The 24599-nt window shown below is 36.0% G+C and overlaps 1 protein-coding gene across 4 annotated transcripts in view; it reads right to left on the reverse strand.

Moving 5' to 3' along the window:
• The window catches only part of LOC126777940 (transcriptional activator protein Pur-alpha), a 39090-nt gene that overhangs the window by 7026 nt on the left and 7465 nt on the right, over positions 1-24599 (reverse strand). For 2 of the 4 annotated variants that reach the window (XM_050501253.1, XM_050501255.1), the window contains exons 2-8: positions 21451-21498; positions 16790-16902; positions 11923-12087; positions 11324-11502; positions 10688-10811; positions 821-946; positions 312-368 (exon numbers count right to left, since the gene is read on the reverse strand). In XM_050501253.1, the coding sequence (XP_050357210.1) occupies positions 312-368; positions 821-946; positions 10688-10811; positions 11324-11502; positions 11923-12087; positions 16790-16902; positions 21451-21498 (812 nt within the window). The remainder of the gene's footprint in view (positions 1-311; positions 369-820; positions 947-10687; positions 10812-11323; positions 11503-11922; positions 12088-16789; positions 16903-21450; positions 21499-24599) is intronic. The other 2 variants (XM_050501254.1, XM_050501256.1) reach the window with 2 other exon arrangements.

Below are 24599 nucleotides of genomic sequence, written 5' to 3' on the forward strand. Positions count from 1 at the left end.
CGACGCTTCGCTCAAAAAATAATTTTAGAAACTTTTTTATAAGAAGGAAACAACGAAGACACTACCGATGGCGATACATCGACAAGCGACCGCGGACACCGGGGACAAGAGACCTAACATCCCGGCTCCCGAGGGAGGCATCGTCGACGGAAGGGCTGGCTAATATATCGGCCGACGCCGGCGGGACCGACTCGGGGGTCTTCCCCCTTTCGGGGGGCAGAAGCGGTGTCTTTTCTTTTAGAGGAATTCTCCTCGGACATTTAAACTCGTCAGTGGAATTAAAGCGGGTGGGTCCGCAGGCGCGTACGTACGTCGCGGGCGGGCGCGCGGTCGGGCGCGCTGGCGGCGCGCGCGGCGGGCGGCGCGCCCTGCAACACACACGCGCGCGGTTAGTGCGCACACACACTGCAGCGACTATTTCTATTTGCAAATAAAACAATAAAATATTCTCCTATTCTATCCTATATTGCAAAAATTCTCCCGCTGAGTTTCTATCGCCGACTCCTCGCAGGTCTGAGGTGTCTCTTGTCGGCGGTAGATTTGTGACTATCGATGAGTAAGTGTAGCGTTTCCATGTCGAGTGAGGGCCTCGACCGCGACTCGTCCTACACCTTTTAGAATCTTTAAAACCACTTTGACCATCAGATGACTCGTTTCCCGCGCTATTTTAGACAAAAAAAGTCACTCCAGCTGCGTCATTGTAAGCGACGACTACGCCTAAAAATTTTGTTTAAAAAATGAAATCACTATTTTAACTTATATATTCGATGAGACTAGCAAAAGAAAATATCGTATTTTGCAATGACGTAAGCTCGGCTACCTGGTGGTGGTCGGCGGGCTCGGCGTGCGCGCGGTTCATCTTGTCGCAGTAGTCGGCGAGGATGTCCCGGAAGCGCGTCCAGCACTTCTCGGGGACCGTGATCGCGGTGCGGAAGTTGCTCTTCACCTGCGGACGGACACGCTCGTAAACGCCGCTTTGTTATGCTACACGACTATCGGCCCTCGACTTCATTTTCTACTAAGAATGCTATTTATTGTTATGTTACGTTATAATAAACATGTCAATCTTAACAACCGAACGAGTACCTTCTAGTATCTCGTACTCGGCGGTCGAGGAAAAAATCGTGAGGAAACCTGTCCGGGATGAAAATCTGCCACGTGTATATCTACTGACCCGCATCGAAACTGCGCCTAATTTCAGACTTTCTTCGTGACGAGGGAAGGCAGGCCGGGGGACATTTACAGGCTGTCACGCCATTTTAACGATGCGGTAATGCGGCTGATGAAATTATAGCGTCACGTCACGCACAACGAACAAAACGAGGATAAACAACGACAGCTATATTTATGGTGTGAGGATTCGAATAATTCAATCGCTCGCATTATTACATCATCAACGATAATAAATAGTAATTAATATTATTAACAAATAATAAATAACCAACGAGTCGAAGCAAATAAAAATAAATTAATTATACGATACTATTTTATAATTACCAAAAAATTGCGTTATCTGTAACTAACATTGAACAACTTTATGACCTGTAATTACATCTCCAAATTAAGGCAAAAATCAATATTAATTAATAAATTGAGAAAAGGAGAACTATCGCGCTGGAATTCGATGCGAGAGACGCTCGTGTTATGTGAGGTATCTAAAAATTTCATTACGAACGTTCACTAACTATTCATGTGTTGTAAAAATTGTACCATTTCTGATAAATACGGTAAACCACTAATTTAGGAGTTTTGTCTTCTAGAAGTGTTTGTAAGCTTTCGGAACAAAAGTGGACCCTGTCGCCCCAACAAATACTTTTTTACGATAGCGACAAAACCTTACTCGCTAGTGTCGCCAACCGGTGAGACCAGACAATACAGATCATTATTTTATTTTTTTTGTATTTTTTTTATTTTTTATTTTTTTATATATATAAGATAGGTTATTGAGGATGCTCAAAATGAACCACAAATTGTTTCTCTGAAAATACAAAGAAACGACATTTAAAGTTCACTAATATCAATCAATCAATCAATCAACAGCCAATCGTTGTCCACTGCTGAACATAGGCCTCTCCCAAGGTGCGCCAAAGCTCCCTGTCCTCCGCCTTCCGAATCCAGTTGGTGCCCGCCACCTTCTTAAGGTCGTCGGTGCGGTATAGACGACTTGAGGACTTGACGAAGGTTGCCAAATGCTGCCCATCCCAAGCGAATTCTTCGATCGGCTTCCTTCTCGAAGTTGTTCCTACCGACTTGTATTATCTGTCCTAGGTAAGTATATTCACTAACAACTTCGAGAGGTTTCCCCTCGACGTATATCGGTCCCGGCACGACATGCCTATTGAACATGACCTTGGTCTTGTCCAAGTTCATACCGAGACCGACACACCGGGAAGACTCGCCTGGGCTACGCAGCATTTCGGTGAGTTGTTCCAGCGACCCTGCTATGATGACGATATCGTCGGCAAATCGAAGGTGTGAGATGTACTCGCCGTTTACATTGACTCCATACCTAGTCCAATCCAGCGTCTTGAAAACGTCTTCCAACGCGTTGGTAAACAGTTTCGGGGATATTACATCCCCCTGTCTCACCCCTCTGCGCAGTTGGATCGCCTTCGTCTTACAGTCCTGGATGTGGACAGTCATTGTAGCGGCGTTGTACAGACATCTCAGTACCTCGATATATCTCCAATCGATATGACATCTCTGCAATGAGTCGAGCACTGCCCAGGTTTCGATGGAGTCGAAGGCTTTCTCGTAGTCCACAAATGCCATACACAGCGGCTGATTGTACTCTTCAGTCTTCTGCACAATCTGCCGAACAGTATGGATGTGGTCCACGGTGCTGTAGCCTGATCGAAAGCCGGCTTGCTCTGGGGGCTGGAACTCGTCAAGTAATCTGGCGAGACGGTTCGTGACGACTCTTAAGAACAGCTTATACACGTGACTCAGGAGGGAGATTGGTCTGTAGTTTTTCAAGAGGGTTTTATCACCTTTCTTGAAAAACAGTACCACCTCACTCCCGCTCCACGTTTCCGGGGTCTTGCCATGTTGGATGACGGAATTAAAGAGGCTTGCTAGCTCTTTCAGAACCGGAGTCCCGCCTGCCTTAAGCAACTCTGTTGTGATTCCGTCATCTCCCGGAGCTTTGTTGTTTTTAAGCTGTTCTAGAGCCGCCCTAATCTCTCCTTGGTCAACGACCGGGAGCTCCTCGGAGTAATGGCGCATAAGAGGGGCGCGCTGGTCATCAATACTGATTCCCACGGGTTTATCTTCCGATCCGATCTTGAAGAGAACAACTGCCCATAAAACCTCTCTACTTCTCCGACAATCTCAGGCCTAGAGGTAACGACCCCATTTTCAGTTTTAATTTTTGTCAGACGCGGCCTCCCAAACTTGCGAGCGAACACTTTCGATCCCCGATTTTGCTCAATCGCAGCCTTGATGGCACGGGTATTGGAGCGTCGGAGATCGCGTCGCGTCAGCGTTTTTATTGTTCGGTTTAAGGCCTTATCTGACAAAAACGATGGTAGTTCTCGTCGTTTTCTCATGATCTCGAGTGTCTCAGCAGAGAGTTTTGGTGCGTTGTCTCTTCTCTGTGGCGGAAAACACTTGCGGGATATGTTTTGCAGTATTTTGACCAGCGTGTCGGTTCTCTCATCAATGCTGCTTGTGGTTTCCAACGCGGTGAATTGATTTTGAAGTTCCATTTGGAACTTTTCGGAGCCTTGAGCAGCTTGGAGCATGGTAGGTCGGAGAGTAGACCTCATCATTCTCGATCTTTCGGCTTTTAAGTTGATATTTAGAGTGCCTCGAACCAAGCGGTGATCACTTCCGGTATTAAACCTGTTGATCACTGAAACATCTCTAAATATGTGCCTTTTATTCGAAATGATAAAGTCTATCTCGTTCCTTGTCACGTTATCGGGGCTTCGCCAGGTCCACCTCCTCTGAGGCTTCTTTTGAAAGAAAGAATTCATCAAAAAAAGCCCCTGCGCTTCGAGAAAGTTTACCAGCATTTGCCCCCTGTGATTTCTGCAGCCCAAGCCGTAAGGTCCGACTTTCGATTCACCGCTATCTTGTACTCCCACTTTAGCATTAAAGTCTCCCATAACAACATTGTAGTGGGCCTTCGAGGTGTCGTTGAGGGCCTTTGCGATGTCCTCGTACATCGCTTCGACCACATCATCAGAGTATGTCGAAGTTGGCGCATATACCTGTACGACCTTCAGGGAGTACCTGTCGGAAAGTTTTAGGACAAGGTACGCTACCCGGTTCGACACACTACTGATTTCCACAATGCTAATAATGAGATCCTTTTTGAATAGAAAACCGACACCACCCTGGGAGAGGTTATCACCTTCGCGGAAGTAGAGTAAGTTACCGGACTCTAGAGTTATCGTGTCCTCCCCCTGTCTTCGGACTTCAGATAACCCCAGTATATGCCAGTTTATATGACTTAACTCTACTTCTAATTCGGCGAGGTGATGGTCCAGCCTCATCGAGCGTCCATTATACGTTGCCATGTTCAGTCGTTTTATACGGTAGCCTGCCGTGAACCGGTGATTCTTAGCAACCCCTGCCCTGCCGATACCGCGACCGCTACCTTGGTCGGGCCTAGCGGGCTTGCCGGTAACTGGGAGCCTTTTTTTGGGCGCATCTGCCATTAAGGGAGGGGTTTGCCCATACTCGCCGCGCTGGGCAGGCGTGTTGGCGAGCGCAGTAGGGGGGTAAGATGTTTATGGGAGGGGGGACGCTGCTGCCCATCCCCCCTTTTCCCCGTCCCTCAGTCGCCTCTTACGACACCCACGGGATGAGATTTGGGGGAGTACTATTCTAAGCCAGTACTCCACGGCAAGCCTTTATGAGCCTACTTAAAGAATATTTGTATTTGAAATTATGTAGTTGTAAATATTTCTTATATGAATATAATATTTTAATATCAGCAAAATCCTAAACCAAACGAAAACTACAGTAAAACTAAGATTTTAACAATTCAGTACCAATTAACAATATTTTTAACTTTAAAACGCCCTAAGCACAACTATGGCATTTATATAAAGAGTTTTTTAGGGTTAGTTCTTGGCATATGCCCAATGCGAACCGCCTTCTTTACCACCCTTCTTTCCGTGTTGGGCGTGGTGTTGATTGTGCTCTTCATGGCCTGCTTTTCCCTTATGACCCTTGTGGTCAGCGTCTAAATGCTATCAGCGTCTAATCACTAATATCGCCTCCTCTATTATATCTCTTTATTTTCTTACAAAATCAAAGTTCAAAATAATCTAAACATTATCCGTCATTCTGTCATTCAACCATCAAATGCGCGGCAAACTGACTTTTAGTTACAGATTAAAAACGCGCGGAGCGCAGCAAATTTGGAATAATGAAATGTCATTTCATTACATCTCCCCCTCTAAGAGCGAAAATTCTAAATAATATAATCTACTATAAACGAAAATTCTAAATAATCTAATCTACTATAAACGAAAATTCTAAATAATATAATCTAGAAGTTATCTTCATATTCGTTTTCTTCTACCTCATCTGCTGTGATAGGTTGTAATTTTGTTATGTGAAATAAAGTTGATTCTGTTTTCTTGTTGCCAGTGTCAATCCTATAAATGGATTTTGATATTTTCTCTATTATCTTGAAAGGGCCTATTTTTAATTCGTCTAATTTTTTTCTATTCAGTCTATTTCCATTTTCTACATATACACTGTCTCTCATCAGTGTCTCATCTCAAACTCTTGCATTTTCCTATTTCTATCAAATATTTTCTTATTGTACTTATGGGATTTTATTGTATTCTCTAATGCTAATCTTCTATCAGCAATCCACTTGTCTTCGGTTTCTATTGTTTTAATTTCATTTGGTAGAATACTAACATTTGTTCCGTCCAGTAAATATTTTGGTGCAAAACCTGTAACAGAGTGGTCTGTTTCATTATATTTCTCTATACATTCTCTTGCTATTGTTGTCCATGTTCTCTTATTATTTTTCTCATTTATTTTACATCTTATTTTATTTACAATTGTTTGGTTTAATCGTTCGTTCAAGCCGTTCGAGAATGGTGTATTCACAGCTGTAAAAATTAGTTTAATGTTATGTTATCCTGCAAATGTTGTTTAAATTCTATTGAATTGATGCCTGGATATTGATCTGTCAGAATTATTCCAATCTCATCTGTCTCTAGTACTTTCTATGTTAATTTTATAAAGTCACTTGCGTTCTGTGTTTTTGAAGTTGTAATAAAAGCATATCTTGTGTAGTGGTCTACTAAAAGGTGTAAGTATTTTTTTGTGGACCTAGATCCCCCGAAGCCACCTATAGTATCCATTGACATTATCTCAAATGGTTTTGTCGCTGGTCCCAGTTGTGACATTAACCCAAATTTTCCTTGACATCTTGATTTATTTTTTATGCATATTTCACATGTTTTACAAATATTTATTATATTTTTTGTTAGGTTTTTAGCTGTATATATTGGACTTATTTTTTTCTGTAATTGTCTAATTCCAATATGACAATAGTCTTCATGCACCTTTTTTATTAATTCTTTACTAAATTTTTCTGAGAGTATAATCTTTTCATGTTTCTTTATTTTTTTATAATAGATTTTATTTTTTTGTAGTAAATTTTGTTTCTTTTCTTGTTTCATTTTTCTCTTGATCTTCAACTATATCTTTCATTTGTATTAAATTAACTATTTTCAATATTTCCTCCTTGTTATCTTCTGATTCTAATACAGGGTTTCGGCTCAAACAATCTGCTTCTATATTTTCTGTACCAGGTATATATTTTACTGTAAAGTCATATTGAGATAAGTAATATGTGAGGTCACCCAATTCTTCATCTGTCCTGCATTTAATATTCATGTTTTCTAGAGGTTTGTGGTCAGAGTAAATAGTGAAATGTTTTCCAATTAGCCAATGTTGCCAGTATTTAACCGCTTATTTCATAGCAAAACATTCCAAATAAATAGCCTTTTTCCGTTTTTGAGATTCGTTTAGTTTTTTTGAAAAATATGCAACTGGTTTGTCTTTACCATCTAGTTGTGTCTGTTTTAATATTGCCCCAATACCCTCTAAAGAGGCATCTGTAAAGATTTTTATTGGTAAGTCTTTATCGAATATTTCCAACACAGGTTGAGAACATAAATATCTTTTTATTTGATTAAATGATTCTTCACACTTCTCTGACCATACAAACTTTTCATTTTTTCTTAATAAATTGTGTAACGGGTCTAAAATAATTGCGCTTCTTGGTATGTATTCATGGTAGAAGTTGATTTTTCCCAAAAATTGTCTGATGTTCTTTTGTGTCTTAGGAGTTGGAAAATTTTTAATTGAGATCAAATTGTCTTTTAGTGGTCTTACTGAGTTGTTCTGAATTACATGCCCGAGGTACTTTACTGAGTCTGAAGCAAACATACATTTTTTAAACTTTAATCTAAAGCCTTCTTTTATTATTCCTTCTAATACATTTCTTATGCGTCTTATATGGTCTTCGAAGGTGGTTGAGTATATAAGAATATCATCAATATAATTTACGGAATATCCTGTGAGATTGTGCTTTCTTAGAATATTGCTTAAAATTCTCTGAAAAATAGCTGGTGATGTTTTTAAGCCAAAAGGAAGGCAGGTCCACTGAAAGTGGCCATCTTGTGTCACAAATCCTGTTTTACTTCTATCTTCTACCCGTAGTGATATAGCCCAAAAAGCTGAGTTTATATCCAGTGTAGTAAAATACTTACAATTTCTAGTTTTAATAATCAAATCATCTATTAATGGGAAAGGTTGAGCTTGTGGAACAACAATTTTATTCAGTTCCCTGAAGTCTACACATAAGCGGAATTTTCTATTTTCACCTTTTTTAAATGCCAATGTCACTGGAGCAGCGAAAGGACTGTAGGATTCTTCTATTAAATTATTCTTTAATAACATGGATATTTGCTCTTCGATTTCTAATTAATCTTCTATTGTACATCTGTATGGTCTTTTACTGCAGTATCTATTTGTTAGTAAATCTATGTGAGCTTCATAATCTCTGACTGATCCTATATCATATTTGTCCTTAGCGAAAATTGTTTTATATTCCTTTAATATTTTCTCTATCTCAATTTTCTTTTCATTATCTAAATGGTCTGTCATACTTACAAATTCTTCTGTTTCTATGTGTTCATTAAAATTTATTGCAAATGTTTTTATATTCTTTTCTTCATTTCTGTTATCTTTAGACATTTCATCTATTTTATTTGTTATTTTCTTTTGTTCTACTTGCAAGTCCTCGTTTTGGGTTCATTTGAATTTCTTTATCATATCCAATCCGATTATAAAATCATCAAAATCATCATTTTCTACTATATACACATCCACCTCTTCTTCTTTTATATCAAATATTTTTATTTTTATTGTTATCAAGCCATCTGTTTTTTTCACACCATTAACCGTTTTCATGTATGCTATATTCACATTTTCCTTTTTTTCTTTTAATTTAATCAGTCTTGAATTTATTAAAGAGATCTGTGAGCCTGAATCATAAATGCCGCTCACTTCTAATTTTTTCTCTAATAAAAGTTTGATCTTGATTAATGGTGTACTTACTCGTTTTTTTTTCTCAGTGTTTATATCTACTTCAATTATGGAGTTGTTATTTACATTCCTGGGTTTAAAAACCTTTTCAGATTCATTTTTATTTTTCTTGAACCAACATGACTCCTCCGGATGATATCTAATTCCTTTGTCCAGAGATTCACAGGTCTTACATGGCTTCTTATCATTAGTTTTATTTTTATAAAGGAATGTACCGCTTTTTATTGTAGTTGAGTTTTTCTTGTACATCATACCTTCATATTTTTTTATCTCATTGAACAAATCAGTAATGTCATTGAGTTCATCCCTGTTTAATTTATTTAATATAAACCCAGGTAAACCCGTTGCAATAAGATCTATCATTGTTTTAGAGTCTATAGATTTATTTATATCTAGTAGAAGTCTTTCTTTTTTTATAGCGTAATCAATTAGTAGTTCTTCTTTATATCTGAATGCAAGAGCATATGTGACTATATTCCATCCTCGGCTTTTAAAAGTTTCTAAAAATTTGTCTTTCCATTCAGTCCACTGTGCTTTTATTGTAAGTTTTATGGTCATTGAGCTATACCAATCTAAACAAGATTTTTCTAAAAACAACCACAATATGTCTATTTTTGTTTCATCTTTTCAAAACTCTCGATCCATTGCATTGCATTAGAATTCTTACTTGTGAATTTTTCAATAATAAATTTCTCTGAAATATGTTTTAGGTTATGTTGATTTTCTTTCTTCGTAGTAGTTTCTATTAATTTTTCCAAGATATATTGCAAATTGTCACTTTTGTCTACTGGTTGTTTTAAGCTCATTTCTTCTAAATATTGATCTAAAAATTGCATATTACCTTCTTCATCTAGATACGTTTTCTTAAGATCTTCATCCAATTTTATCCATATTTTTCTACTTTGATGCCTTTTCTTTATGCTATTTTTTATTTTTGAGAAAGTGTTCATCTTGATAATATATGTATGATGAGTCACCGGTTTCAGCTCCTCAGGTAAAACATAACATTTTCCTTCTTCTGTAGATATCGAGGTTATGGCTAATATATTAGATTTGCCATCATTTGAGGCTATCATCGTAAATTCGAATTGCAGCCGGTCCATTTTAGTTAACGAAAATGTCGTTTTATAAGATAGGTTATTGAGGATGCTCAAAATGAACCACAAATTGTTTCTCTGAAAATACAAAGAAACGACATTTAAAGTTCACTAATATCGCCTCCTCTATTATATCTCTTTATTTTCTTACAAAATCAAAGTTCAAAATAATCTAAACATTATCCGTCATTCTGTCATTCAACCATCAAATGCGCGGCAAACTGACTTTTAGTTACAGATTAAAAACGCGCGGAGCGCAGCCAATTTGGAATGATGAAATGTCATTTCATTACATATATTTCTACGCCATTGACTGCAAATGACGAAAACTGATTGGTAGCAATTGACGCGCCGCGCATTCAGTGTCCATATAAATACTAGTTATTAACTAATAAAAAATAGTAGTTAACAGTGTTCGCCCACTGGTCAAAATACCACGCCCATAATCATAGTTGATTTTTTTCTACTATTATTTTTAAACATTTTTTTAATGATAACACTAGAAGTCGTCAACTAACTGCCAAACGAAAAAAAAAATCGGCTGGCAAACAGGCTGAGAAGAAAAGATGAAAAGGTAGCAAGCTGTTTAGTCTTTACCTGTTAATGTGTTTGTATATAGACTGGATAATCATTTATTTACATAACATTTTGCCTTATTTTTGTAAAAAAAAAACGTTTTTTGGTAATTAAAAAGATAGTATAAAACCGAGGTCAAAGCGACTCGATATTAAAAACACTATATTTGCAATACTTGTACAAATGTCCTTCGCCTTCAAGTCTCGAATTATAGAAAATATCGTAGAAAGTAAATTATTTTATAAATATCAAAAGTTCAAATGTAAATTGTATAAACTAACTTAGAAACGAAAAATAAACGAAAGATAAAGAAAACACTAGAAATTAAATCGCAACTCAAATCATGCGGGTAGAACTAAAATGGTTACGAAATGGTTATACAGTAATGTCATGCAATAGTGAATGTTGTGGCGTATCACAATTACTTGCAACGATGGTACCACCTCGCTGACTTTCATGTAGATGCCGCGGTTGTTCTGCCCGATGTCGAAGTAGAAGTTCTTGTTGTCGACGCGCAGGTGCCGCCCCTCGGGCAACTCGCCCTTGAATCTGATCAATAGACCCACGTTTACATTTGTACTTCAACATAAAGATCTTAACAATATATGTTTATAAGCTGATGTAGATGTTTAATATAAATTTTCGAGTTTCTAAAAGTTTTTATTTATAAAGCTTTGCAATACCAACTGGCACGACTTCCTGAGTGTAAAGTTAAGAATGATATTATATAATAGTTTTATTTATGCACTTGCTATCGAAAGCTTTTTAAGTTGTTTTCTGTTGAATATGAGATCAACTAATTAAATACTAGCAATTGAAAGTAAATAGTTATTGCACGCGTTATTTACTTCACAAAGGAAAAGGCTCATTATAATCTGGAAGAATAGTTATCCGAGCAAACTGAAAAAATGAGTATACGGTACATCGATAGTGGAGCAGAAGCGGTCCTATCGGAACGGAAATAATGTCAGTCAAAACACAAAGACACGTCTACGTCACAGGCCGGTCGTGGAGAGTGGGGGAGGGTGTGGGAGGGGTGCGGGGGTGGTGCGCGCACGGACCCGCCGTCGTCGGTGCCGAAGTCGTCGAGCAGGTCGGTGAGCGCGTCGCGGAACTCGATCATGCCCTGCGCCGGCAGCGCCACCTGCGAGCGCGGCCCGCCGCGGGTGATCGTCTGCGACACGCGCAGGAAGCGGCCGCGGGAGTTCTCCTTCAGGTCCAAGTAGTACCGCCGGTTGTCCTGCGGACGTACAGTAGTCTCGCTGATTAGGTTCCATTTAGAAATTATACCACAAAAATATACATACTATAGTATAAAAAATAAAAGAAAGAGGTATACTCCAGAATTTCGTCAATACTGACAGGTTGTGTTGTGTCTCATTTATTCCTATAAGCGAGACTCCACTGTAGCTTTGTAATGCAAATCTCGTTTGACAAACTTTTATTTAACTACACCTGTTAGTGTATTATGCAGGTCAAATCTAGCAACTGAATTTTAAACCAGTAACTATCCGTTGAAACTAAAACTTTGCATACCCTTTTGGTATTCCTGACTATACCAACTCGTAAAAAATATTAACAATTTTAGGAATATAAAAATATTTGTAAACCCATATCTGGGCTATTTTTCAAGTGCTGCAATGTAGTCACTTAACCTTACCTTGAGCATCATCTCAGACTTGAGCTTGCCGTCGTCGGGAACGCTCTCCGGGTTGGGCGGCCCGAGTGACGAGTAGAAATCACTGAAACTGGACAAGTGGTCGCGGAACTCCGCCGCTGTCGACATCGCCAGGAAGATCTGACTACGGCGACCATCTGCGCCGATCTTCAGAACAACAAATAGATAAATAGCTATTATTGTAACATGACCAACTTTCCTACTAGCTATATTAATATTACAATTGCAAAAATGCGTTTATAAATTTGGCCTTTAGCAACGGATTGAAGCGATTTGCTTAGAAACCGTTTACGAGCTGTTGACTGACTATAGGCTGTTTATGTGGACCCGAAACGAAATTAGAAAAGGAAGTTTGGAGCTTATTCTAGAGTTCGCTACTCCAATGCTGGTTGGTGGATATACAAGTGGCAGAATTTCAGTGAAATTAGACACATGCATGTTTCCTCAAGACACCGCCCAGCATGAGATAATTAAGTCGCATACAATTAATTAATTAGTCCAATTATACGGCACCGCAATCAATGCACATCTAACATCATAATTATATTAACGAAGCAGCATAATATAAAATTTCACTAGTGATACTACAGTTGCATTGAATTTCGTCAGCTCTTTTAATGATATACAGTGTCAGTATTATAATTATTTAGTGTCAGGAGGCTATTACACATACATACATATAACTTGTTCAAGGCGAACCATTAGCATCGGGGTTTTCTGTCGAGAAATTACTATACCCCCGTAATATTGATTTCTCAAATCGAATCAGAAGCCCGAGGTCTGGATGTTGAGAGTGTTAACATTTTAATGCCTTGAAAACACGTAAAGACGTTAACCAAGAAGCTTTATTTCATTCCAGTCTTCCGGTTTCCTGTCCCATCGTATTATGTGAGAGCAGCAATAGAGGGCACCTGTGTTTGCAACAAAACTTGTGCACTATATAATATGTCCTGCGCGGTTGGCTTAAAAATGTCCGGCCGGAATCGGCCAAGAGAACATCATCACCATCATCGTGTACACAATTACACACACATACATGTCGCAGGGCAGTGGCTAATGTGATATTAAAATTGCACGTATTTAAGTCAGTTGCCACAATTTCGTACAATATCACTGACCAATTCTAATTAAATGTTTATTGCACTGGACGCATTCAGTGTTATTACATACCGTAACAGCCTGTGAATGTCCCACTGCTGGGCTAAAGGCCTCCTCTCCTCTTTTTGAGGAGAAAGTTTGGAGCTTATTCCACCACGCTGCTCCAATGCGGGTTGGTAGAACCCGCATTGGAGCAGCGTTGGGGGTCCTGGTCTCCTCGGTAAGTCGTATATACGTGTCAAAGCGTATATACGACATGAGATGATTTCACTTTGACCAAGTCATGTTATTACATAAGTAGCCCTAATTAAATAATCAATAGTAGTAACACTAGGCATGAAGCCCGGCGTGTTTTGATTGGTCGCCTATTTATTAATAGAAGAGGGTTCACACGAACGGCGCTGCTAATAATATTAGTAAATGATAACTCCTTAAATCTCACAATATTAACGGAGCAAAAAACGCATTTTGTGATAGAAATAATTCAAGAAAATTCAGTGGCACTAGCCCGGGTTAGAATCCGCAACCCAGAGCTAAGACGCACATGTTCTAACCAGTAGACGTTAACTATCACGATTAAAACTCAACGCTGCGACATATATTAGCCTTCTGACATTGTAAGGGTAGAATGTGCAAGCCTAACTTCAGGCACAGGGGATATAGCATTTAAGTTCCAAATATTGGTGGCGCGTTAATGATGTAAATGCTTCTTATAGTGCCAATGTCTATGGGCGGTGTAAACCACTTACCATCCACCAGGTAGCCCATTTATCAGTCTGCCTACCTAGAATATATAATAAAAAAAACTTACAGCCGAACTTTGCGATAATATATTCAAAATAGATACCGTTTAGTTATCTTGATATCTGTTGCATCAACGTGTGTTATCTTTTCACGTAATATCAGTTGCATATGACACGATTCTATTGTAAATTAAGACTAAATACCAACCAGTTTAGAGACTTTTTTATTTTGTAATCTTTACCGCTGACAAGATCTCGCATTTATTGATTCTAATCAATAATAAGTATAATCAACCCAACACATAGACACTCGTATAAGACTTTCGTTCTTTTGATTTTCCTTTCAAAATACCATTCGTTTTACCACATCGAGATACATAAATATGTTTTACGAAGACTGAATGTCGCGCTGAAAATGCTCTAACATATTTTTAAAATATCCGTTAAGGAAAGTCTATATGATTAAGTCTAGTTTAGCTAGATGCACAAGGAACATATCATCTTAGTTACCAAGGTTGGTGGCCTATTGGCGAGGAATGGCTAATACTTCTACCAGAGCCAATGTCTACCGGTATAAATATATAAATATATGTATAAATGGCGGTGGTTACCGCTTACTAAAAGATAAAAATTTAATTAAAAAAAAAGTATATGAACATGGTAAATTGTCACATCATTTTAATCGTATAACGGGGTGCAGTCGGCACTAATGAGTTTCTTCCCGGTTCAGCTCGATAAAGTATATTTTACTAATTCGTAGTATCATTAAATTTCATTTATCTTGTAAAGTGATTGATTTGTCAATTGAATAAATTATATTTGCGCTGAAGATTGTGATTTTACAATAATTGTACTGTCAAAGCCGTGACGCATATCAAAGATATCTACGGAGATCCGCGGCAGTTTTTTATCCGTTGACGTTACAAATAATAAAACAACAATGGCGTTCCTCCAATTTCCTGCATTACCAGGACTGAGCTTACAATATCCTCCTACTGGCAAGGATTGTTTATAAAAACATTGCTATTGACATATAATATTTTCACTGCTGGTCTAAGGGCTACACTCCTAGAAACTTGAAAAAAGTTTGGAACTCATTATATAAAAAACGATGCGAAAATATTACGAACGACCGCCTAATTTTACTTGGATGTTAAGTCAGCACCAGAGACAGTAGCACTAACTTATTCTTACAGCTTTGCTTTGCTTCTTAATATGCAGTCAATCATAGAAACAAAGATATCATGTCCCTCATTAGCCATACGAGTACACGACGACGTGCATCTAATTTTGAGTGATTCCCGCCGCCTATAAACATTATCAGTACCACCACCAATGCATTGATGGCTTTTAATGATATTGATCTGCCCCTTGAATGACTACATATTGTTATATAAAATAAATTGATGATGATGATCTCCTCCTGACCGATTTTGGTCACGGCGGCCAATCTCAAGAGAGATAAGCCAGGTTATGTCTAGTCACTACAGCAACGAGAAAGACATTAATTTTATAGAGCATCAAAACGCAGCCAAATTGGTGGTAGTTAGTGACTTACTAAATCGAAGACTGCGGGTTCAAGCCCGAGCAAGCACCCTTGAGTATTCATGTTCTGAATTTTATTAGTAATTAATTTCACGCTTGATGGTGAAGAATAAAATCGGAAGAAAATTAGAGCGTATCCATCAAACTGCAATGGAGTAACGTGGTGAGTAAGCGCAAAACCTTCTCCTCAAGAGAGGAGGCTCAGCATTGGGACACTTACAATTTGTTACTATTTTTGTACTTTATAAAATGGCAACTGAATCCACCGATATATTTTAAGATCCACTGAAAGACAATCCTCCAAAGGGTATAAGATTTTGTATCAGTAATCTAATATCAAAATACCAGGGATATATTAAAAATAATGATGATGCCTTTCAAGCCTTATTAAATAACTCTAGCTTACAAAATGACTAAATATTTTAATTCGCACAAATTAAAATAGCGTCATAGATAGATAAGCCCATGACCGCATTCTTACTCAAATAAATAAAAAGCGATCAATTTTAAATTATAGCGAACGATCTTTAAGAAATTGCGACACCAACAAGGTCTTCTGCTAATATTCTTTACAATTTTATTCAACTCTAACATTGCGTTTATCGTCGACTTAAAATACCATGAATTCTGGCTAACTGATGAAACTGAAGATTCCGAGGCCATGGGTTTCCCGAAATTACGGAATTATGAAGTTGTCAGTACTACTCGATTGCCGTCTCATCGGATGAGAAGGGAAGGGGATAGAGAGATTTCACAGCATTTGGCACACATGGCTTGTCCTTAAGATGCCAATCTAATATAGCCATGACAGTAATTCAGTCGAGAGACTTATTTTACATATATGTAAGAAAGAATACGTTGGTCGAATTTAAAATGTATTTAAGACTAGTAGAATTAACATTTGTTAATATTAGGGTACTTCAGAAAAAACTCTACGAGATATTGCCGAAGGGTTACCGTTGTCACATATACCCGACATGAAAAATTACAACTAAAATATACCATAATATTACGAAGCCACGAGGATTGAGCTTAAAGTTATTAATCCAAAGTCCAACCGTATTGTAATTTATATATATGCATATGATGTATGTAAGTAAGATGTGCCGTGTGATTTCCGGCTGAAGATAATAGAACCACGTCATCTCAACCCGTTTCAACTAAAAGACTAATATAGATCTTTTTCTTATTAATTTCAAGAACCCGTATTGTGGCCGAAAATCAACCCAGGTTTCACCTAAACAGCCAAACCAAAAATTATTTCCAAACAGATCGCCGTCAACCGTAACTCTGCCATATACATTTTGTATTTATTTTTACCGTGCCATTTTGTTTGTTTCCATAAAAAAAAAATTATCGTTGAAAAATATATATGAGAAGTATGTATGTCTTAAAAGTTATATATTTGAGCATATATACCACAAAACAATCAAATTAATAAGTAATTTAAGCCTATAGCTCACCTCTGCAACTTTGATAAACCGTCCGCGGCGATTCTGCTTCACGTCGAGATAAAATCTCTTTGACTGTATCTGCAACATTTTTGTCGCCAACTCCTGCTCCTGTGGCTGTTGACCTGAACACAAAAAGAAATTATTTCCTTTTCATATGTATATATTATAAAAGAACTACCAATTTTCGTTTTCAATACTTTACTAATATTCGTATGTTCTCCTCCAGTTAGCACGAAGCTTGAAATTTGGAGAGAGGACAACAATAATCATAGTAGGATCGACCCAGCGACTGTCACTGCCTAATATTTAGTAAATATAATCCCATATGTCCACTATCACATTTTTTTAGATTTAAGGTAGTTTGAGGATATTTCGTTCTAGTTCCCGGATATTTCCAAGTTCGGTTGTACTTTGTAGCTTGACTCAGACCTTGCTTACTCCCAAAAGTTGTCATTCAATATTTAACATAATTATTGATTCAGCCTTGACTTATAAAGTACACAATTGTTATCGTAAATTCCGGATTTGATAATGAAAACAGTAAACGTTCAGAATACGTTAATGTACGGAGGCTAATTTAGCGTAAATATTGTTTTTGTCTCGACAAAACCAATTTGCAAAAACAGGATCAAGTATATCCGGACCCTTGTCATCAAACTTTAGGAAATGTGTTAATTGACTCAATCTACGATTCAATACCGAAATTGTAGAATCGGCTTATCGCTTCATTTTCATTGTATACGATATTATTTTAAAATTTGTTAATAAATCAACCAGAGCGCCGTGAATTGAGTCCAGTTTTACTATTTGGCATTACCATATTTTTAGCAACTAGATTATATCGTGATACCGAGTAATTTTGTTAAAAAACCATCAAGAAGCATCGTCTCAACAACAAAAAAAGAGGTGTGACTATGACCTCAATAGGTTAAATAATTCAGAATTGAAACGTCCCCAAACCACATTTAACCCATATTTTATATAAAAAAATCAATTTCATAGTTGACAAAAAAAGCCCAAAATAATTTTATTACCGTCCTAACTTAAGTCTTTAACTTTTTTAAATTAATGAAGAAAAAAATCGGCAAAAAATATTTCCTAATAAGAACATTGTGAAAACTTGAAGGCCAAGTCAATTATATGTCGAAATAATATAATTAATTTTATGTTTGACAATCACATATTAATACACGCAACAGCTGCTACTTGGCCTTTTTTTGCGTTTACTAATTAACATTAGATAGGGCTTAGGACTCATTGATATTGTTCAACTGATTTATGGTTTGCACATTGTAACATTGCTATTTTAGAAACTATAATTGTTATTAACAAAACAACATTAAAGTTGAGTTTCTCTCGCCGGTTCTTCTCTGGGCCGAGTCCTTTGCGATCCGACCGTACATTTTGGACAATCATTAGGCAAGTGCAATTAAACTATATTTAATAAAGACAGATGGAAGTTTTTATATAACCGTAATACCGTAACAGCCTGTGAATGTCCCACTGCTGGGCTGAAGGCCTCCTCTCCTCTTTTTGAGGAGAAGGTATTGGAGCTTATTCCACCACACTGCTCCAATGCGGGTTGGTGGAATACACATGTGGCAGATTTCAGTGAAATTAGACACATGCAGGTTTCCTCACGATGTTTTCCTTTACCGTAAAGCACGAGATGAATTATAATCACAAATTAAGCACATGAAAATTCAGTGGTTAAGATTCACGCGTTCTTACCACTGGGCCATCTCGGCTTTTTTTTATATAAGCATTGTAACAATCATATAACTTGCCATTAGGGTCTTTGGCCTATAGTTCATTAACATCAATATTTATTTATTTCTTAAACTATTATTGACTAATAAGTTTGCGATAGGATTTCGTGAAAACCTGTTACATAAATAAAACATTTGTGTATATCTTAATATAAATCTAAGGTGCCAATTAAAACGGCTTTGCGCTTTTAATTTGATATGAATATACGTAGATAGACACATATGAATGTAAACGGATAATTGAATTTTCAACTTCATAATAATTATAGGCCAATCAGCAATAATTATATGTATAAGTGTTAAAACTGGTTTTTATTTAAACTATTTAAAAAAATAAACATTATGACAAACTTGATTTTAAGTATCGAAGAATTAGTTTTCCACTTATGAAATCGTCAATTTCATTTATAAAGTTTTATTTTTCGTTAGTCAATGATCCGAAGCAAGCAAGTGATGTTGAAACTGGAGTAGCCGTAATTAGAAATCGCGATCGATTACACAGCATTACAATGCATTACAGACAGACACGCGCCGCTGCGTCCTTTGCCTATCTACCAATTCTTAGGCGTTGTTATTCATTATTATTTGACTCTGGTAGCGTTAATTAGATACCAATTTATCAATTCAAAATCCTTTTTATTTGTAAAGACTTGGCTTTAGTATTCTTGAGTATATCGATAGCTTTTGTAGAAGGAAATAAATAAGCCTTCTGTCCATACATAATGGATAGAAGTTTCAGAATGATCGGTTCGAGAAATAAAGAAACCCACATAATAGAATATAACATTATTGAAATGGCCGGTCTTAGCGTTACAAACGTCTATATGGCGTCCATTAGACGAAAGGTAGTGCTGACATTTTCATGGTATAATCATTGCATGACTGACGGATGACTGATGTATGTACGCAGTTCATTGATAATAATTATGGGAATATTAAAAAGATTTTTGATCATGCAAAAATCAGTTTTTTTTTTAAATAATATTTCACTAAATCGAATTTTTCAAGCGAAATTAATTCGTCTATTCTTTATTCAATTGCGAGTTCCAAGCTTTAAACAATAAGTTTTATGGATATATAAATATCCCGTTTTAATGCCGAATCTTTCGTCTAACAATTTCAATGAAATCTCAATACAATGTTTACTTTTATGAAATCTATTTTATCTCGAGTTACGCATTCGTGGAAATCTATAAAACATTGCTTTGAATGATGATCAATCGTATGGTTATAATTTCAGTACGTCATAGTGACTGACGCCTGCATGAGCCTTTTACGGACGCCTATGACCACTAACCATTAAACGTCCCATCTATTTGTGTCTTGTGATTTTCCTTTAAAAAGTTCTGTAACATCTTTCCCTGACCGCTCGGTTATGAGTCCTAGAGAAAATCATATTTAATATATTTCACTCTATTTGACTCTGTCCGTAAGAGTACACACAACACAGAACGCTTTTAAATTGAGTTCCAACACGCTTTGGCACACCTTTATTGTTATTACATAAAAGGTATTTTCCAATGAGTATTTTTAAGATTACACATTATTTTTTTATACAATAAAGAATCAATTACTTATAACCTACTAAAATTTCCTTTTTTATTATTACTTATATTAGGAATGCAGACGAGCGAAATCTTTTTTATGATATGATCAACTTCGTCCATAGACAATGACACCATAAGAATAAACAACCCCTTACACCGCCAATGGATCATTACACTGGCTCATTCACCCTTCATATGGAAAACTTTACATATCATTTGTATTTAATATACTTAAAGTGATCTTATTTGGATGGATCTTAATCTTAATTAAAAGTCAATATCACTGGCATTGGTATTTACTATTTCCGTTTTTGCAAAGTTGATTTCCATTTAATTCAATTACGTCTTGCTAGTTCCTGCTGTGAATCAAATTAAAATTCATAAAATAGCTCATGCTTTTAATTCAATTATTTTATGTGTGATCTTAATGAAATAATTCATAATTAACACGAGCTTATATATTGCATGGAGACATTGCATTAAAGTGTAATTGTATCGAACATTTTTAATATCAACCGAGATATTTGTTTTTATTAAATCTATGTTGTTGTTTTTCTTAACATTTTATAATGTTTAGATAAGAGTAATCTTCTCAAAAACATTAAGTTTGTTACCAAACCTTTACTGAATACGACACTTTTCCAAAAACTCCTACTGATTTTTGTAAAAATTATACAACCTGTTGTATAATATTATACTATATTTTATAGCTATTTGAGTCAGTTGCGGGTGTTTGTAATATTTGCGACTACGACAATCGCATACAAAATGACAGTAAGCATATCGCTTTCTTTGACCTTTGGTGATTACGCTACGTTAAAACGCTAAACCAGACGAAGTACCGCCTTTATGGTTTCCGGCGGCATATCTATAATAGATATAAGAAGCTAATCTGTTGTGTCCCAATTTAAAATTAAGCTCTATAACACTGAGTAGAATCATAATAATCCATTACAGAATTTTGGAGCAAATCGCGTAACAGAAATTTCTTATCTTACTTTGAGCTCTGGAGATTATGTATCGATACATTAATAGCAAGATTGAAGTAAATTTAAACATTATAAAAGGACGGGGGGTTACATAGACAAACAGAAAAAAAAGATAAAATATCGTGCAAAAAAAAACCACGTATACTTCTACACTACTAACAATCATTCCATAATTTAAAAAACTCAATATTGATTGAATTAAAACGAAAGTTAAAAAAACGTTATTTAAAACATTGAACATTATACAAAAAGTTTTACCTTGCGATTGTTTGTTTATAATTGACTGTATTTTGTTGATATCGCTTCACCGTAGTAACTGGCAATAGAAAAACCGGTAATTATTATAAAAAAATCATCGTACTTACCGGAGTCAAAATTATTCCCACCCGCGTCCATGCCTTGACCATGATATTCTGTAAAAAAAATACGCAAATAATAAGTAAACCATAAACATACACAAATATACTAAGCAGGTTTAAATAAAACAAATGTAGCTTCAATGTACAAAAATAATTTAATAGAATATACTAAACTTACACACAAATATACTTAAATAATTAAAATTAACATTTAAACGCAACATTTAGTCGATTAGTTGTCAAAAACATTATTTGTAATGGTAACGGTTACTTACGGTCATTAATTTAGAGTATGTAAGATACTGGTAAATCAAGAAAAAAAAACTCCTATAATCTGCATCAGTATTTTTGGCTACGTATCATGTATTGTAAAAATCATAGCTGCATTGCAAACATACACAACAAAGGTGTTAGAGTAGAGTATCCAAATAGATCCGTCTGTTTCAGTAACATTTTGACAATATCCTGCACATCAAAAGCTGCCAACCTTAATACACAGTGTAGTCGACCTCGTCGAACCGAGGGTTTGCCGTTAGAAAAGTAAGTAGTAGTAACACTGCCTGTAATGTTATTTTAAAAATAAAAAATGTAATCTTATAATGTTATGTGTATAGACTAGATTAAAAAAACATTGCCACAAATTTACATGAATTTCATACAATTTTCGTAACGATCGCACGCAACGCGATGCACTTGATTGAGACCCGCGAGCACCATTTGCAACTCTGCCCTGCTTAACTTATATTATAATCAAGCACGCGAGGCTATTTGTTCGCTTTGTTAGACAAACCGGACAACATAAATAATAATACTACAACCGCTGTGGAAGATTCTATTATTATATGTTAACAAGTAATAAATAATAGCCTTCTTAATTGGACAATCTTCTTCTACAATTAACGATCTTAAAATTTAATGTCTTATCGTATGAATTCTTTAAAAGCAATCTACAAACTCATTAGAAATTATAAAATATTATTATGATTACTGTCGGGTCGTATTTTATATTTTTATATAAATAGCGTTAGTGTATTAGAAACTAAGCCTCTAAATACATTTTTAACAAATTAGATGTCTTTGGTTTGAAAGCTGTTCAAGCGACACTACAGAAACATTACATTGTAATGGCGACCATTACTTGGCCTAGTGTATAACTTCGGTGATCAATATATATTACCAAAATATTTGGTATTTTCGCCAATAATACAAACACGAAATAATATATCAATAATATATATTGATATATTAATCTTATTTGTGGGGTCAACCAATTGTCAGGGAAGTCGAATTGGGAGAGAATAAACTTTATCTTATAAGGTTATATGTTATAGTATTTCTAAATATAAATTAATTTGGCTCTATTATAGTTATGTAATAAAGACCATTGATGTAAGAATATAAGTTATCTCTTTTATAAAAATGGTAAGTCTTTCTTAAAAAAATTTGGTACAAAGTTGGTGAATATATTTTCAACTGCGAGCTTGGTATACTAAGTCGACATTTATACCGAAGTGTGTATCCTGACGGTATGATTTTGCGTTTTGTACAAACTTCTTGTTATTTACCAATAAATTTGCATATTTCTAAAATGTATACATTTTAGGAAGGGTTAGAATATTATACATTTTAAAATAAGGTTCGCAAACGCAATTTGTACTAAAAATTCTATGGGTAACATCGTATACCTTCATGCAACGGCAATTGCACAAAAAATAATTGTGGTAAGCACAATTTGTAGACTAGTGCTTTTTCCACGAAGGACACACGATTATGTTTAAATTATTTATCGCATTATTTATGTCCGTGTCTAATAAGATAAGATGGTAAAGCAAGTAAGATAAATTCATTGACAATTTGTAATTTGATCACTTAAAGGTAAAATCTATATTTAAAGGTGTTTGTGGTGGATGAGTGGAGAATTGGTAGTTTCATTTAAATAAAAAATAATTAACATAAAACTATCATTCGATATATCATTCGCGAATAAAACACAAGGTCCTTCTGTGGATGTTAGCAATTCGTTGATATAATGTAAACCAGAAATAAGAGACATTCCATTAAGCTTTATTAAGGTGTTGAGGCATTAATTGATTGGGTACCGGAATTTTGTATTTAGTTGTTTAAAAAAAAAATTTTTTTACTATTTGATTTCTGACCTTGAAGTATAATAAAAAACACGCGTGAGCCTTCCCGCGAATAACTATTCCGTATAATTTTTTATTAAAGTAAATAGTTTTATACCTATCCATAAGCTTTGATCGAGTCTAGTAATTTTCTTAGTTTTTTTTATAATTAAATTATATTAAGCGCATCTTATATATATTTACCAACATAACTAAAACCGGCCTTGGACGAAATCATATATTTTTGGCACTCTTGTGTAAATTGTGATTTGTCTCCGTAAAACAAATTTAAAATACAAACGAGCTGTACAACACACACACACTTCAGTTCGAATCGGAGCAATAGGTGGAGTGTGACCGTACACGGACGAGTGGATCTACTCGAATTGCACGCTACAAGGACAGTATACAAAGCGGCTTAGGTACAGCTGATATCGTCACCCAAACGTCTCGAGCTCAACTTTTCAATAAACTAAGAATAAATGTAAGAACGACGAATTTATCGAATCTATGAAAATTTTATTTTCTTGGAAAAAAGTTCTGTATGTCTGAAATCAATACTCGTTATTGTTTCGTGTTTCCTAACTAGAACTATTTAAGAAATTTTTACTTAGGATAAATCCTAATAATTCAATTAAAAAATAATGACCCTTTCAGGGAAAAAAATTAAAATCTTTTTTCTGTTACGACAGAGGTCGCCATATGTCACAAAAGACGCAGGCACGTTTGACTAATTAAGTCCCCACTTTAATATCGAAGCAGCACCAGGACCATATCAGGACAACCAGGTCAATGGAGGAGTTTGACTCACAGAAGAATATGTAATGAATCGTTAAGACAATAGCAATGTAATATATTACGCAAAGCTTATCCGAGTATTTCATAGTATCGGTTGTGGTTTCCAATCGCTTTTAATATTTCAAGTTGTTGTATTGATTATTTTCTTGCACAACGTTTCCACGTATTACGTTCTTGTGGCGTCATATTCAGTTGTTAGAACCTAGTCTGTTTTTTTAGTCTATGTCATACCAA

This window comes from Nymphalis io, chromosome 24 (genome assembly GCF_905147045.1).
Source record: "Nymphalis io chromosome 24, ilAglIoxx1.1, whole genome shotgun sequence".
NCBI lineage: Eukaryota > Metazoa > Arthropoda > Insecta > Lepidoptera > Nymphalidae > Nymphalis > Nymphalis io.